This window comes from Olea europaea, unplaced genomic scaffold, assembly GCF_002742605.1.
Source record: "Olea europaea var. sylvestris unplaced genomic scaffold, O_europaea_v1 scaffold1830, whole genome shotgun sequence".
Classification (NCBI taxonomy): Eukaryota; Viridiplantae; Streptophyta; class Magnoliopsida; order Lamiales; family Oleaceae; genus Olea; species Olea europaea.
In genome coordinates, this window is record NW_019236064.1 from 93,331 (window position 1) to 111,406 (window position 18,076).

At 33.0% G+C, this 18,076-nt stretch overlaps 1 protein-coding gene across 3 annotated transcripts in view; it reads left to right on the forward strand.

Annotated features, from left to right (window-relative positions):
- LOC111378531 (DNA ligase 4) overlaps positions 1 to 11,290 on the forward strand; it is a 25,039-nt gene extending 13,749 nt beyond the window's left edge. For all 3 annotated transcript variants that reach the window (XM_023001750.1, XM_023001751.1, XM_023001752.1), the window contains 7 exons: positions 149 to 274; positions 425 to 524; positions 617 to 722; positions 883 to 1,013; positions 1,120 to 1,284; positions 1,961 to 2,116; positions 10,164 to 11,290. In XM_023001750.1, the coding sequence (XP_022857518.1) occupies positions 149 to 274; positions 425 to 524; positions 617 to 722; positions 883 to 1,013; positions 1,120 to 1,284; positions 1,961 to 2,116; positions 10,164 to 11,091 (1,712 nt within the window). In that variant the 3' untranslated portion in view covers positions 11,092 to 11,290. The remainder of the gene's footprint in view (positions 1 to 148; positions 275 to 424; positions 525 to 616; positions 723 to 882; positions 1,014 to 1,119; positions 1,285 to 1,960; positions 2,117 to 10,163) is intronic.
- Positions 11,291 to 18,076: the final 6,786 nt, after the last annotated feature.

The following is an 18,076-nucleotide window of genomic DNA, read 5'->3' on the forward strand; positions in this document are numbered from 1 at the left end:
ACGGAGGGGGGGGGGGGGGGGGGGTCTTATGCATGAGAATGCCCAACATCAGGCAGCGTATTGGCTGCATGCCATAAATGCTCTGTAGATTTTGATACTTGAGTTTCTCTTGACAATTGTATCATCTGATCTTCCTTGACATGTATAGACTTTGTAAATGTACCTTCATCCATTTCCGTTGATTCCTTGCACAAAATGGTGGTTGAAAATGGTGGTACTTTTTCAATGAATTTGAATAATTCGGTTACTCATTGTATTGCAGCTGAGAGTAAAGGTCTCTCTTTCCCTCTCTTGTCTTGTGCCCCCGCCCCCCTCCCCCCTCACTTTTATACCCACGCAGACTCGAACTTGCATTTTCTCAAATTCAAACACACTCGAACATGTTCCCCATGGAACTTAGCTGTGGTACCCAAATTTTTAACAGGTCTCAAGTTTCAGGCAGCTAAACACCAAGGAGATGTTATTCATTACTCTTGGTTATTTGATTGTTGTTCGCAGAAGAAGCTTCTTCCTTTACATCCAAAGTTAGTCTTCTGTTATTATGCTTCTTAATCACTTCTATATCTGAAACTTTTTTTGTTTTTACTCCCATTCTGTTCCTGTTGCCTTCTTGAAGGTACTTTCTTTTTCTTTCCAACTCATCAAAGAAAAAATTGGAAGAAGATATTGATGAATTTTCTGATTCCTACTACTGGGATGTCAATATGGCCGACTTCAAACAGGTAGAGTGATTTCGGACCATTTAGTGATTACTCCAAATTCCTCTATGTGAAAACTGATAGAGTGGCTACTTTGTTTTTAAACTGTGACTTGGAAAAAGGGAAACAAGTGTATGGAACCTTCCTTGGTCATGCATTTATTTATTTTTATTGTGCTTTGCAGCTCTTAAGCAACATTGACTGGAAGGAAGATACTAAAGCAATTGTTCACTACAAGAAGAAGTACTGCCCAGAGGAGAAATGGGCTCGCTTTCATGGTTACTGCATTTACTTCTACATTCCAGAGCAATTTTTGTAAGATGATTGTTTCTTTTTTACTTGACTAGGATCCATGCTCTTACTTTGTTGGACATCATAATCTTGGAGTTAGAATTTGATATTTGTTGTCCATGCATGATAGAAAAAATATGGATTGGAAAGTTCTATTGGAACTTGCAATGAGGAGGATGAAGATTGAAGTTTCCATGAGCGGTGGCATTGTTGCCGACAATCTGTCTCATAGTTCTCATGTAGTAATTATGTCTTTTCCGGAACTCAATGTGGATTTCGATACTCTGTTGAGTAGGTAAGCAATAATTTGTCATATGATAAACTTAGGACCACAATTTTTTGGTCATTTTGAATTACCTGTGGAAATGAATTTAAAATTCCAGTTGAAAACTTTGATGTGAACTTCTTGACATGGCCCTTAAATGTTTTGATTTCTTTTCCATCTTGAGCTTTATGTCCCCTTCTCATTAAATTTAGCCTCTGTTTGGCAAACTCATATATAAATCATTTATAAATAGTCAAACTTCATTTTCAACCACACATTCCAATGGACATAAGAGTACCATCCACCATTCGTTTCTATCAATTTTATAAATCAAACTGTTTATTAACTCTTCCTATACGGAGTATTGTCGATCTATATACATTAAGGATCAGAGTTGGCTCTACCCAGCTAGATTATATTGTACTACAGCTAGTTCTCTGGAACATAATTGCTGGAATGAATTTCAGTAAACCAACTATTCTAGTCTTTCTCTGTGCATTATCTCTGAGTTACCCATCTTATGTTATGCACGTCCGTGTAAGTTATTCTGTTACAATAATTTTCACAATTGAAAGGAAATATGCCCCTGGCAATGTTCCTTTTTTGTACATGATGATTAACTTAATTGATTAATCAAGATTAAACATTAATTATGATCAGTCATGGATTTATATAAATAATAATCACTTTCCATTTTGTTTATCAGTTTCTCACTGACAGATAGGCATCTATTACATAGTAGAAGGTTGCATGTTGTTGGCTCTCAATGGTTGGAAGACTGTTTCGAGAAGGACCAGAAGTTGTCAGAGGATCATTATAGCTTAAAGCCCTCAGGTTTTGAAGAGACTACTGTTGTAGTGAGGTAAGTTTAGATTATCATTTAAAAATATATCATGCTTCCGTGGTATGCTTTGAATTTTAATTACCTGGGCTTAACGAATCCCTGGAGCCCCCATCCCCATCCCCACCCTTACCCCCAAAAAAGAAAAGGAAAGGAAGAAATGAAGAAAATGTAAACGAAGCTTTTAATAGAACTAATGAAATGGAAAAGATGGCCCACCATCTCATGGTATGTGCATATACGATATAAAATTATGAGAGAATTCCATTGACGCTTTATGTTTTGTATAACTCCTCAAATGTCCGTTTTGATATACTGTTTAAAAGACCCCTTGGGTGTATGATCTTTTTGACCTGTTTAGTAAGAAATTTTGAAGATTTTTCCTCTCCTTTCTATTGGAGTTTAACTAATAGGGTACACCTCTGAATGTATAGGAAATGGACCAAAAAAACTAGCTTAAAATGCATAAGATTAAATTAATCTTGTGATAATATACTTTGAGTGATTTAAAGCATAACAAGAAAAATTATTGTAAGAGTTTAATTTTTCTTTGAAGAGTTCAATTAATATGTATTGTGTTACTATTTCTATTATTGGACTATGCTTTACTGCACCATGTATTTGGGTATTAATGGACAAAATGTTAGTGAGATGAATGGAGTTGAAATGAAGTCGTGCATAAAACAGAAAATGAGGATTGACATAAATACATGGCAGAGAAACCTATTGAGGATAAATTAAAAAAATGACAAGTGGATGGTTAGACTAGGCCTTGCATATAGAGGCTGTATTGTCACATATTATGATACTATCTATTTCCACATATTCCGATATACTTTTTTTAATTTGATAAAAAGGAAAATTGAAATAGCTAATCCTCATCTTCACCTTCACCCCACTCCAAATGTTGCTTCCAGTTCGATACCATATTCATCATATGACTACCACCATTTCTGAAATGTTCCAGGTTCTAACTATTTGCCACCATACCCAGTACATTCTTCTGCTCTCTCTTGTACTTCCTTTTCTTGCACCAATCCGCAATATGGTTGTGCTTGTAAATACTTCCATAAACCCCTCCATTTTTAAGTCTAAACCAACAACCTTAATAATATCCATCTCATCCTGCATCTTCTCTAGTGCACCAGTATTGTCCCTTTCCAAGGATTCCATATCTAATTAACTTTACCATCAATATGATGGTGCTGTTAATATCAGAATTATCTTTAATTTTACTCCAGACTCTGATCCACGGTCCCCCTATACAACAGAGCCCCATTCCCACTATCAACACCTTAAATATATTTTTCCAACTTAGCAGCCACCACCAGAGTCAAACCTGTGATACCTCTCTACACAAATTTAATTGAAGTTTAGCGTGAACCTTCTCTGGTCGAGTTTGTATTGATGTGGTGCATTTTGTGGACATTGTTTAAGGAATGTTCTGATTCTATACGTGAACAAATGAGTGCTAGCAGATATTTTGTGTGGTGTACGAATGGAATTTATTGTGCGCGTCAGTTGTGTCCTTCTAGCTTCCGTTTGGGAAGAATTTATAAATATATAGAATTGATTGTTGGATAAGTGAATAGGACTTTTGGGTTCATTCAAATGTGTGGTTGAAAATGAAGTTTTACTATTTATAAATGATTTATTAATTTTTCCAAATGGATGCTTAATTTGTTTGTGCCACTCTAGTATTCTGCTTTATAAATTTATGGTTGCCTGTGACTTTTTGTAATGAAAAAATCTTCTGCTAAATGTGAATATACTCATCGAGTGTTCTTTACATCATGGACTACGGAAATAGGGAAAACAGTTCTGTTGGTGAAAATAAAAATTAGTTGGGGAAAAACGATACATTTTCCATTGTCTTGTGATGTTTGAAGATATAATTTTTGTGCAACTTATGCATGTGCATTCTAGGATTTTCACTGGACACTTCTGCCTTTATCAGCATTGTAGACTGCTAGTAAATATATGTATCAGCAAATTATAGGGAGGTCAGTGTCATTCCTGACATCTGAAGGGTGTGCTGCAGGTTGGCGGGATAGGTGCGGTTAATTACCACCCTTAATGAAACAATCAAGTGACATTGTTGAGAACTAGTTCATTGCCTAAGGTTATTGTTAAATTATGTTGAATTTGAGATTTACATACAAACAACTAAAATTCGTTCGATACGTAAAATCAAGCTTGTAGCACTTGAAAATTCTAGGAACGCTCTACAACACTTGAAAGTTCACGGGAATGCTATACAGTGTCAAGTTCAAATTTTGTGCGTTACCAAGTTTACGTTCTAGATTTCACTTTAACCAATTTGACATTACGTGCGGAATTAATCTAACTAAAGTAACAAGTCACTTTAATTAGTTGTCTAGGTGATTAATCATACAAGTCAATTAACCTATGTTGGAATGCCGCAGTTTGTATATTATGCAAAGCAGTAAATAACAAACAATATGATGACGGAAAACCCCAAAGTGGGTAAAATTTCAGGACCAAGCTAATTACCTCCACTATACCAATTCGGCAAATACAAGTTATACCAAACTCCGTACCCAATCAGACCCGTTGTTCCAGTCTCGCGATTTACTGCTGTAGATACTTCTAGCCTCCTGATAGACTTCTCGATCTATCTCTTGCAGCCCAATCTGCTGTCCACTACAACCTCTTGGTCTTTAGCTGATTGTATCATCAAGTGGAACACCAAGAACCGCCTGTTCTTGTGCCTGTAACTGCGCCTCAATCCACCTCTCTCGATCCTCCAATGAGAGAGTCCCTTCCTCAATAGATTAAGGAAGTAAGTGTTTTGGGTTATGTAGATTCAATGTTTTTTCCCCAAAACAATGGTTGCCAGATCTAAAGAATTATGTTGATGATTTCTCCAATTGATTTTGCCTTAGATCTCTTGAACAAAGATATGAAGATGTTATGCACTCAAAGAATAATGTGGCAACCTTTAAAATTTCGTCCTAGGGCTTGAGTATTTATACTTGAAGGTGTCTAGGTGGTATGTGCCGAGAAAAACACTTCAAAAACGCAAAATAGGATTACGGCTGCATGGGACTGTCCCTTGAGCTCGAGTGAGCGAGAGGTATTATGTTTTTGTCGCTCGAGCGAAATGCCAGCGAGAAGCGAGCGACTGTGAGCAGTCATCAGTATTTTCATCATAACTTTCTCGTCCGATGTCCGATTGAGGTGATTCAAGTTGCGTTAGAAAGCTAACTCAAAGGGCTACAATTCTTCTAGAGATAGACTTGTCCAAATTTCAACGTTTTCTATGTGAAAAATGCATTTCAAGTTATGACTGAAAATCCGGAACATAATTTGTGCGGCTCTTTGATATCCTTTAGACTTCCAATTGCATTCCGATGATCTTGTCTGATCTTCTTGGACATCATGGACTCCTTCAATGACTCGAACACTAATTTACCTCATCTATGCAAATTGCACCCTAAGTCCCTAATTTTTACACCAATGTTCAATTAAGTCCCTGACTTTTACAATTATACAATTTAGTCCGTTTTGTCCACAGAATTGCCAATTACACTTTTAGACCTAACAACAGTAATCCTTGTTACCAGAGTGCGTAGAGTTGTATCGGATAGATTATGATCGGGATTTTTTATTTTTTTTAAAGCAAAGCATGAGCTCATCTTGAGTGTGTTTTTTAGGCTCCACTAGATGAGACTGATGAGGGTAAGGATGTCCCAACTATAAGATATATAGAAATTGCAAGAATATATTGGAAGGGAGGCGTAAACTTGACCACGAAGAGAACACCCAATGTAAAGAAAGTAGCAATTGATGAGGTACTACCTTCCATACAAAAGAAGAATAGCAAAAGTAGACTAGAAATATGTTACACTAGGGTACCATGTTTTGTGAATCTGTATCAGAGCATGTGATCAATGAAGGTCTAGGGGACCTTACTCCTGGTAAAGTCGTTGTTCCCAACCTATAGTGGTAAATGAGTCAGCGGCTTGATTCCCCTTATGATATATGTGAAATCGTATCTTGATCAATTGAAAGATGATGTCTGATGTGTCTGAGAGTGTCCTGAATAGACAATGGCTCACCTTTGCGAGTGACATAGTGAATAACTAAAGAGAACCCCGTCTCTATCTGTAAGTCAAAAAGTTCAAGTCCTTATGCGAAAAGAATCCCGTCCAGACTGTTAAATATACTTCGTGATACTCAAGAAGACTCGATGCCTCTCAATGTGAAAGGCTCTCTCATTAGATAGAACCAAAATTATAACTAAATATGGTAGCTATCAATTACAATATTTACTAATAGTAACTTATTAAATCTGGTATCTTTTCTTATCTTCGAGGTTTTCTTATATTCCATTGACATCATCTTAAATTAATGCTGATAAAAGCATCAATTTGCAATCTTAAACTAGTGATGTGACAATTCTCATGCTCACGAAGAGGAGACTTGAGAATAACAAATAGTGTAGAAACAGCCAAGAACCACTCCAAAATTACTCCAAAGCCATTTCAGAGAGCTTACATCCCAAGAAGAATTTTCAAAAGAAATTCACGAAGTGTGCTGACCACACATAGTGAGCTCTATCGGTCGAGAGAAGTCAGCCGATCACATAATTCGTATTGTGATAAAAGCTCTAAACAAAAAATCCAGCAATATATCACTGGCCAAAATGCTATAGTTGGAAGAAATCCACAGAACAGCATACACCAAAAATCTTGAAGAATCCAAAACCACCGAAGGATGATTCTCCTTTGAGAATCCAAGATGAAATTAGACAACAAATAAATCCAATAACAGTCCAAAGCCTAATAAAATAGCCCAACTAAATAATCCAAAGCTTATATTAATCCAGACCAACGAAGGAAAGCCCGATCAACACCTAATCACAGCCCACAAATGAACCACAGCCCAAATCAAAAGATCCTTATGCCTCATAAAATTTAATCTAGCTACAAAATTCTACATACCACACTTTTAATGCTCACATTAATTTAGTCGCCCTAATAAACTCAATCAGCAAAGTCCAGTTATTCAACTAGTCGGCCGATGATGGTTCCCATGTCCATTTGATGTTGCATAAACTGCACCTACATTATAACTGTTGTCATTGCATCCTTGCCTTTCGTAATAAGATTTGCTTTGTTGGTTATTAGCATCATTTTCGACTATTTATTTCTTGGATTTCTTCCCCAAGAAAGATGAACTGTCTGCTTTCTAATAACTACTCCATTTATGAACTGTCTGCTTTCCAATAATTGCTCCATATAATCTCTGTATTGCATCATCTGCATTGCTTCTGTTCGCAAATTGTATAGATCCACATCTTTTTTCGGCTGGTATTTTAATAGAGATAACCTCTAATCCACATCTATCTTGCTCCACTGAGCTAGATCTATAGGACGGATCAATCAAAGGGGCGACAAGAAAATCAAAGCCGCCATGGATGTTGAAGGAAAGGAGATAAGGCATGTCATTGTTGAATTCGGTCTCCACTCCATAGTATCGAGAATCGCTCTTGTTCCCTGCCCTCTATCACAACGACATTGTCTCTCTACTAATTCTTATGGAGTGAAGCGAGAGAGTGGGGTTTTCTTTTCGTTTCTTTGCCATTAAGAGAGGAAAAGTGCCCCAGGGGAGGTAAAATTCTTGAGTTCGAATTGAGGAAGAGAAATTTAGAGTTTGTTCTTACTAAACCCCCATTAAAACACATTAGAACACATTATTTGTCAATTTCTCAAACTAGTGTGGGCCCCATGTGTCATAGTAGAATTCGAACGGAGGGTAAGTGTTGGTCACATTACTAAATGACAAAACTACCTTCCCAACCATTCCCCTCTGTTGGTCATATTGGAGGGTGGTTTCGTCCATTGGTACCAACAATCCTTTTGAAAAAACTTGGTACATTGCAAATGATCAAGAAGGCAACATAATGGACCCCACTTAGGTAAAAAAAGAAGGTTGAAAATTAAACTGGCTGAAAAAAATTAAAGTGCTTTAATGGAGGCCAAACAGACGCTAATTAAATTGATTCTACAATGAAAAGTGAAAATCGGACAACGAGTAGCGAAGGAGGAAGACGATTGGAAGGGAGGAGAAAAGCTCCTCTCATCTTGAGAAAACTCAACTAGTAAAATGAGAGAAACTTTTAAGGAAGAGGCTCTGATACTATATAAGGGTGTTTGAGTCCCATTTTCATGAAAAAATGCATTTTAGAATAGTGGATTGATGGAAAATATGTGGTTGAAAAAGAAGAAATTTTTTTTTGATTTACATGTAATATTATTTTAATGAAGAATGTATAGATGAGAAAAATGCATTTTGGAAAATATGAGAATAAAAAAAAGCCTATGTTAAATATACTCAAGAAGACTCGATGCCTTTCAATGTGAGATGTTCTTTCATTTTATAGAACCAAAATCATAACAAAATTTGGTAACTATCAGTTACAATATTCACCAATGGTAACTTATTAAATATGGTAGCTTTCCTTATATTCCACTTTCACAAACTAATCTATAAATTGACCTCAAGAATAGGACTATCTCCATAAGGAGATGGATACACCGTCCATCCTGGTCATGAATGATGCTGCCGCCACTGAAAAATTCGTCCTTGATGCAATCTCAGTTTGGATCTTGATATTGTTTGATTATTTCTTGATCATACAATAGAATTTTTTAGACAAGTTTTGGATGTAGCAGTAGTTGCACTCTAGGTTTGTGGATGATGGAGGAAACCCTATGATGGTAAAATGGACATTTTGGATAAAATTATGGAATATAAGGGTTCTGGTGATTGTTGGAAGATATGGATTTCAGGTTGTATTCCGTTCAATGCTGGGCTGAAGTCTTGGTTTAAACTTATAGGGATTTAAACGAAGGTGATTATCTTTTTCCTTTTTACATCATTCATTCTTATCTAATTATCAGTTTTTTACTATTTGTAAGCATAATCATCTTGGAACCCCGATTGCCCAGGAAACTGCACCTTTAAAAATCCCCTTTGACTTTCTAGTTCTTAAAAGAGATTCTGGGACATTTCCTTTATCCTGTTTCATATTGTAGTCTAAGGCACCTACAAACATGAAATCTTCCACCAAGTCTTAAGAGGCTTCATACTAAAGACTTGGTAAATACTAATGACTTGTTACCAGTTTTTCTCCAATTTGTGTTAAATGAATGAAGATTAACCAGACACGTGATTGTCTCTCTATGAACTGTGATTGTCGAAGGAGTCATGGAATATATTGTTTGCAATTACAAAGGAGGCAACTATACCTTCTCATTCCAATTAAGACATCTTCTTCATGAAGTTAGAGGATTTGTGAGACAAGGATAACTAGTATTTTTTGGCAGTGAGCAATAATGGTGGTTCCTTGGTGTGCATGGAAGGAGTGGAATGCAGGATCTCAAGCAACTCTCTACCACTGTTTAGATTCTGCTAATAGAGTATTTCACTTGGCTTCTGTTTGGGCTAAAGTTGCTGTCACCTCACCCCGAACAACTTCGGTCAATTCACCAGGGAGCTGGAATTGCATTTTCTGTTCGTAGTTATTGGGTGGTCTTTCGGTTGTTCCTTTTATTTATCTTGCGTCTTCTTCACTGTATGCTGTATTTCTCTCATTAAATCTATTTTACTTTATAAAAATAAAGTACAGAATTCTTGTATTGCAGAGCGTAGTTTCGAGTAGCCATGAAACAGTTAATGTGTTACTTGACATGATAAAATTTTGCGTAGCACTCAAACTAACTCAATTCAACCTAGGCTTATCCTATACTTATATTGGGTTGATTACCTGATCCTTCACTACTATTAAGTATACTATGGAAAAGTATAATCTCGTCTCCAAGGTAAGTGATATGAATTGTTTCTTCTTGTCAGGCATAAATGTGTGAATATTGTCATTATTTGTGTTTGTGAGTTGACATTACTTTTGGGAAAAGGTGTTCATGATTTAGAATTGCCTCAATGAGTCTACCACACAACGCTTGGAGCTCCAAAAAGATAGCTTCACTAAATTGTATCTACTGTAATCTTGTAACCTTTTCATTTATTGGTGTTTCTTCAGTAACAAACACGAACTTGACCAAGAAGACTACCAAAGCTTGGATAATCTAGAAAAGCAGGTTACATCACCTTATTCTGATGAAGTTGGAGAACAGGGAACCAAAAATTCGAAGAAGCCAAGAGTTATTGACTTGCCTAATAGGGACGGAAAAAGAAAAAGGGGAAGTCCCAGTAAGACAAGTACTAATAGTGGAAGAAGAGGTGCCATTAAACCTCGGAGAACAAGGGCACGCTATGGAAACAAGCCAGCTAAAATCTCTGAAATTGAATCAGACAAGAATGCTTCTTCGGATGAGCCAGCTATTGAGGAAGAGTCTGAACTCAGTGGTGCAAATCATGGGAACGTACAGAAGGTACCTTTGGAAGGGAGATCAATTGTTAATCAGCCTCGAAGAACAAGGGCACGGATTATACATAAGCCCGCAAAGATCTTAGAAAACGAATCAGAAGGGGCTTCTTCAGATGAACAAAATATCAGAGGAAATTCTGAAGTCGGCTGCACAAATTATGGGAGTACCGAGATAATAAACAGGCACACTCCAGAAGCTAAAACGAAAGAGGTAGTAAAAGATTATGAATCATCAGATAAATGCAAAAAAGTTGAACCGGAAGTTGCAGAACATGGTAAACACGAAACTTTTGTCGATCCAGTTCAAGCGATGTTATTTAACATGATACCTAGCCTTGCAACTAAGAAAACAGATAAAGCTGATCCCATCCTTGAAGAGGAGAAACCGCGAGGTACTAATCCTGTCAACGTAGCCGAAAATGCAAAAGGTTCTCCTTGTATCCTGGAAGAGGAGAAAGCAGAAAGTGTCATTTCTGAACTCGAAGAGGGAAGTTTACCTTCCGAAGGAAATGAGAAGCCTGTTAAGAAAAAGAAAGTCAGCTACAAGGATGCTGCTAATGAATTACTCAAGAATTGGTGAAACACTGGTAATTTGTGTACATTAATGTTAGTGACTATTTTCTCTGGGAGGGCAAGAACACTGAGTTAAAACTCTCATGTCTTGCTATCTGGTCTTGTCGTGCAGCAGTGGTCTGAATTATTTTGTTTGCAGTATATGTATATTAACGGGAGTTATACGTTTTATGTATATGATATATAATTTACACTTCTGTCTTCTATATTTGGTGTTTGAAATATATATTTAGCCAAAACTGTTCTATTAACAATTATTAAAATTATGATTTTGAGTTTGGATGACATAATATGTTTCCAAATGAGTACGTTCATTGGCTATAACTAATAAAGGCCATTGATTATTCAAACTCAAATTTCAATGTAAACTAAATGCCAAAAGGTTCATAACTTTCAATGTAACCTAAATGCCAAAAGGTGGCCGTTGATGATTCAAAGTCAATTTTCAATGTAAACCCAGAAAGTTAGGTACATAACTTTCAATGTAAACTAAATGCCAAAAGGTCCATACATATATGAGCCACCAAAGATTGTCAATTAATTTATCCTTTATAGGAACTTATAATAAATTATTATATATTAGTTTAAAAAGAGTGAAAAGTCAACATAATAAAACCCAAGTACAAACTTTTAGAATATAGGCAACGTAACAGAAAATAACTACGAAAATTGTTCTAATGTAAATCCCAAAACACCAATTCATACTTCCAACGAAATATTTGAAAAAAAAAAAGAAAAAAAGAGAAGAATTCTTGAGTTCTAATAAATGAGAATTGTATCTTGGCTTCAATAGCTCGATGGTATTCTGAGATTGATGAAATCTCTCAAGATTTATCCAATCAAATAAATGATGAAAATAAACATGTTATGAAATGGTAACTTTACATATTGAGGTTTGAGATTGTTTGTTTATTCTTCTTTATGACACGTTATGGTGTTCATAATGTTATAATCTAATTCGTTTTTATATATTTCTTTATTTATATAAATTAATATCTTTAAGTAAAAAAGTTAAGAGCATTGTTCACAAAAGAAAAACGAAAAATACAAGTACAAAATGGAGTTTTTTCAATAAAAAACACTACTTTATGGTTTTGTTTTATAAATATTAATTATGTTAATATCTTAAAGATATTGGACCACTTAATCTAAATATTTAAGCTAATTGATATTGTCAAAAGTAAATATTATTTTCGACATGTCCACTCACATGTAGATGATATTTTTTTCTTATCAAATTCTAACATGTGCACAATTAATTTAATGACCGTGACAAGACTTGAACCCAAAATTTTTGTCTCCTCTAATATCACATTGAACACTTGATTTAAAAGTTTAATGTGATCAAACGTATATCATGTAAGTATTATATTCAACAGTAAACTATCCCATCTAAAATTTTATTTATTTAAATTAACTTTAACGGCCACCTTGTTCGCATATCTGAACTCATTATCAAATTGATCTCGTGTGACCACAAATAAAATATTTTCATTTTGATTTAATCTTCTATATTGTATACGTAGATGTAAATACTTAATGGAGTAACTTAAACCATTCTCTCCATATGCAATTTTCATTATTTTAAGAATTAATTTACTACGCATGGTTTTGAAAAATTTCACACTTAATGATATATATATATATTTGTCATTGTCAAGTGCGTTGCACGAATTTTGTATTTATCGTATTTTTATTAGCGTATGAATTTTAATTTTTTGGAAAGTTTTTGAAGTAATATCTAGAAATATTTCCATAATATAAGAAAATGATTGCAAATTATTTTTACAATTGCAATAGTATGGTGTTATTTAGAAAAAAATATGCTTGTATATTTGATACTTGAATAAGAAATATACGAGGTTATAGAAACTATTTTGCCTGTATTCTTTGATAGTGTTGATATGATTGAGTTGAATGTGAAGATTACTAAATTTTGTGTAATTCAATATTGAAAAATTGAAGATTGAGCACAAAATTATGAATCGATTTGCATATTCATATGTGTTTTATATTTTGTCCTTCATATATTTTAATATTTATTTTATGCTTATGTTGAAAAATAAAAATTTGAAATTTTTCTTCTGACATTTGGTTTGGTAAGTGAATGTATGATGTTCTGCATTCTCGGTATTTGTAAGTACAAAAATCGGTATACACGATAAGCTGCAAATACGGTAGGTAGTATATATGGTAAGCTGCAAATACGGTATTGAAATTTATTGTAGTGGACGAAACCGGATTCATTTATACCTTATATGCACTTTACATACCGTATGTGCAACATACCATATTTACGCATACCATATTTGTATCTTACCGTATAGGCAGCACATCGTATTTACGCATACCGTATTTACAGCATATCATATTTGCATCATACCGTATTTACAGTATATCGTATTTGCATCATACTATATATGCAGCACACCATATTTACAGCATACAGTAATTGTACCATACTGTTTATACGTTATACCGTATTTATAGCATATTGTATTTGCATCATACCGTATTTACAGCATACCGTATTTGCATATATTGTCTTTACATACCGTATTTGGCAGATTCGGGAATTTAAAAAAAAAGTGATTATGAAATTGATAATTTTTAAATGTGTTTTTTTTGTTGAAGATAAAAATAATTTTTTTTATGCTATTTGTAAAAAATAATAATAATAATAATTATTGTAATTTTATTAGCTTAGTAAGAAGATTTATTACGATTATTCAAAATTTTTTTTAACACAACACAATAGATCCATACTTTTAACTTGGTGACTGCAAAAGTCTTCTGTGTATCAATAAAGCATTTTCCATTCGAACAATAGTGCCAAATTTTTTTGCATCATGCTTTGATTTTCTTCTTTTCACAAGTTTTACTTTTTTCGTTTTTGTCTTCTTCATTTTTTTAGATTCTTTTGTTGCTAGCAATGATTATTTTTTTGAGAGTTTTTTTTTTGTATTATATTGAAGTTAAACTTATTCTTGTAATTATATTTTTTTATTAGTTTAATGCGTATTTTTAACTAATAAAATAACAAACACGAATATTAGGTTACATGATTAAAATTTTAAAAAAATAAAAAGTCGCTGCATGACCGCACAAATTGTATTATAACATATACGGTAAGCTATATACTGTAATATGCATATTGCTGCAATATAACAAAAAAAATTGTACAACAATAATTTCTCATTATATTATGTTGTACATTGTATTATAACATATACGTATAATATGTTATATCTTAACTATAACATATAGTATTACAGCATACCGTATTTGCACATATTGTCTTTAGACCAATCACCAACATTTGTTATAAATAAATCCAAGTCCCATGTAATGCAAATTTAATTCATATTAATTTGCACAATTGTATTCCTAATAGAGACATTGCAGTGGTTTAATTTGCTTTAAAATGACTTCAAAGTTATTTTGCACCGACATAAGAAATTTCAAATGTATAATATGTGCCGTTGCATAATTAGTCCATTTATTTTGAAAAGAGGAAATAGAGTCGTGAAACAAAACAAGAAGATGGGACATGGAAGTCGCAGTCTGCATAAATGAGTGAATTTATTCTCTTTTTATAAGCTATTCATTTTTCATCCTCTCTCAATAGTTGAACTAATTTTATTCTCTCTTATTATTGAGCTCATTTCATTGCTCTTCGTCAATTTCATTTCTCTCGACGAGTCAATCTATAAACAAGCACCACAAAAGACTAGTATGTTTAAGAAGATAAAATCAACTAAATTCAAAGAGCTATTCATATGGATCCTTAAAACTAATATGTAAATTGTCATTTACAATGTTAAGAAATTAAAAAAAAAAAGTCTTATTGTTTAGAAGGGAGAAAAAATGAAAAATCATATCTTGCATTTCGATCAATTAAATGGTTTAAACAGATATAGTATAATTTGTCAAAGTTTTAAAAAAATTAGATAAAATCAGTGAAGTATGGCCAAGTAAATCAGTTGATTGATTAACCTGAAATTTTTATCAAGTATATTATATAAAAGTACATTCTAGAGTATAATGTATGTGAATGGATTAGTTTGTGTATGATGAAATGTGTAAGTATATAAATACAGAGTAATGTATGAGAATTGATTAGTTTGATATTGTAAAATCTGTAAGGTATGAGATAGCAAAAAAAATATGTATACCAGTATGATGAAGGTATGACAAGCAACTCACGACAATAAATAATTAATAATAATTATTAATTAGTAAACAATAATTTCAATAAAAAGGGAAAAAATTCCAAAAGAAAAGGGAAAAAAATTTGCTCTGCACAGTATGGAGGACTTGCCAAAGTTGCTCCGCACTGTGTGGAGCATTAAAAAGGGGAAAAAATCACTCTTGTGTGTAAGCAACATGAAATGATTTAAAGTTAAAAAAAAAAATTAGATAAAATCGGTGAAGTATGACAAGTTATATATAAGTACATTCTAGAGTATAATATATTGGAACGGATTAGTCTAAATGAAATTTGCAAGTACATAAGTACATAGTAATATATGAGAATAGATTAGTTTACCACAACAAGCAAGCAACGCTTGGCACGGTGCAGAGTGGCTCCACACACCTGTGCGGAGTATTATGCTTCGCACAGTGCATAGCAAATCTAACAAGTGCTCCGCAATGTGCTGAGTATTTTTTTCATTTTATTTTGATTTAAATTTTTATTTATTAAATTTTTAATTTTTAATTGTTTAATAATTTTTTTCTGAATAATCAAATAATTTGAATGACATATTAGAATTTTTTTTTTTTTGCAGTCTTAATCATAGTAAAGTTCATCCACACTTAACCATAGCAAAGTTGTTCCGCACAGTGTGGAGCATTCTAACTAGTGCTCCGCAATGTGCGAAGCATTTGTCCTTTTTTTGTGATTTAAATTATTAATTATTAATTGTTTACTTTGTCAGTAAACAAGCCATATTAGACCATATCAAATCAATTGGGTAGTTTTATTGTATAACTAAACTATTTTTTTGTTAATTACATAAAATTATACTTTTATTTCATCTTAATCTCATTAGTCATTTTTTTTTAATTTCAATCCACCATTTAGCACCTTACATCTTACTAATAAAATTCATTTTTAACCAAATCTAGCAGACATATCTAAAAAATAATCTCGAAAAGAGTGTTTTGTTTGAAATATTTTGTCAATTTCTTACTTTGTCTATTTCTATATTCCTATCTTGTGAAATTGCTGTCAAATCTTCTCTAAAAAAAAGGACAAGTATTGTTTAGTTTAAATAGCCTCTCATATCATTTTTTCATACTTAACCAATTTACATATCTTTACCTTTACCTACCAAGCTTTCCTAAAAAAAAAATCAGGTTTAATCTAGTGTTTCTTTCTTGATTCTTTTACTACAATTTTTCAAAATAAATTTGTAGTTTTAAATGATATATATTTTTCAATCTTTAATTGTGTTAAAAATCATACATACTACAGTTTATCAACACAAAAATGGATGTGCAACATAACTTCTTCGAAATTATCGATGTTTCACTAAATCATAATATCCGTTTGGTAAGTTATATAATAATATCTTCTTTCATATTTGTATGAATGTTTTATTTACTGCCTATATTTGTATGAATTTTTCACTAAATTATAACATCCGTTTGGTAAGTTATATAATAATATCTTCTTTAATATTTGTATGAATGTTTTATTTACTGCCTATATTTTTCATATATGTAGATGTTTCCTACATCTTTTGTCAATTGTTGGAGAAATGAATTAGGTGATGGAGTACGATTAATTCCGTATGATGGTATAATTGTAACAATACAGCTACAAACAATCAATGGAGAAACATATTTGACTAATAGATGGGAGCAATTTTTTGACCATCATAACTTACATGATGGTTTTGTTGTAGTATTTGAATAAAATGAAAATTCCACGTTCAATATAAGGATATTTAATCTTTCTAGATTAGAGGTTACATATGGCTCTGATGTTGAAGAAGATGAGGCTTTACATCTGGATAATCCTGCATTCGAAGTAACACTAATGCTGAATCAGAACGACCATCGAGAAATTGTAGGCTATCTTTAATATATAATTCTATATTTACCTTTTTCGCATTATTTTAATCTTAACATCAACATCCATATTTTTTTCGAAGTTTATACCAAGAAGGTTTGCAAGACACCATCTACCAAGATATGTGCGGAATGTTCGGCTCCACGACTCTTTACATCACAACTGGGAAATTATTGCAAATTCAAGACCAAACGGTATGATGCGCCGTCTTACTGTAGATTGGGCCAATTTTTCGACAGAGAGGGAACTACAAATCGGAGACACATGCGTATTTGAATTATTAAATAGCGAATCTCTAATGTTCATGGTCTAAAAAAAAACCCACAACAATGGAACTCTAACTCGTCTATGAAACTTTTCACACCAATAATGTTTAAATTATATGTTTATCGATTTCACTTTTTCATTAATTAGATTAAATTATCGCAAAAAGATTTTAATAGAAATTACACTTTTTTCTTTCTTTACAATTAAAAAATACCACAATATATCTAACTAAAACATATAAAAATAAAGGAAATTGTAAGGAAAAAAGAATTCCATATAAATAAACTAAACATAATTGTATATAAAAAATGACCAAACAAGAGCTAAAAAAAATAAAATCTCCGAAGAGTTCGCAAAGATCTATTGATCTTTGTGAACTGTGCAGAGTGCGGAGGAGTTTTCAGAGTTTTTTTCCTGTAAAAAAAACCCAGCCAATAAACAAATACAACAAATACAAGCACAACAAAGATGATAAACTAAAAACTATAGAAACGTAAACACGAACAACTTTTTTAAAAGATGTAGAAGTAAATAAATCATACTAAAAACTTTTCCATCACAACAACAAAAGCCTCTGCTTTCTCTATAGAATTTCGTAGCAGGAGAATGAGCACAAATTTTAGAAGATGACAAATATAAGTATTTC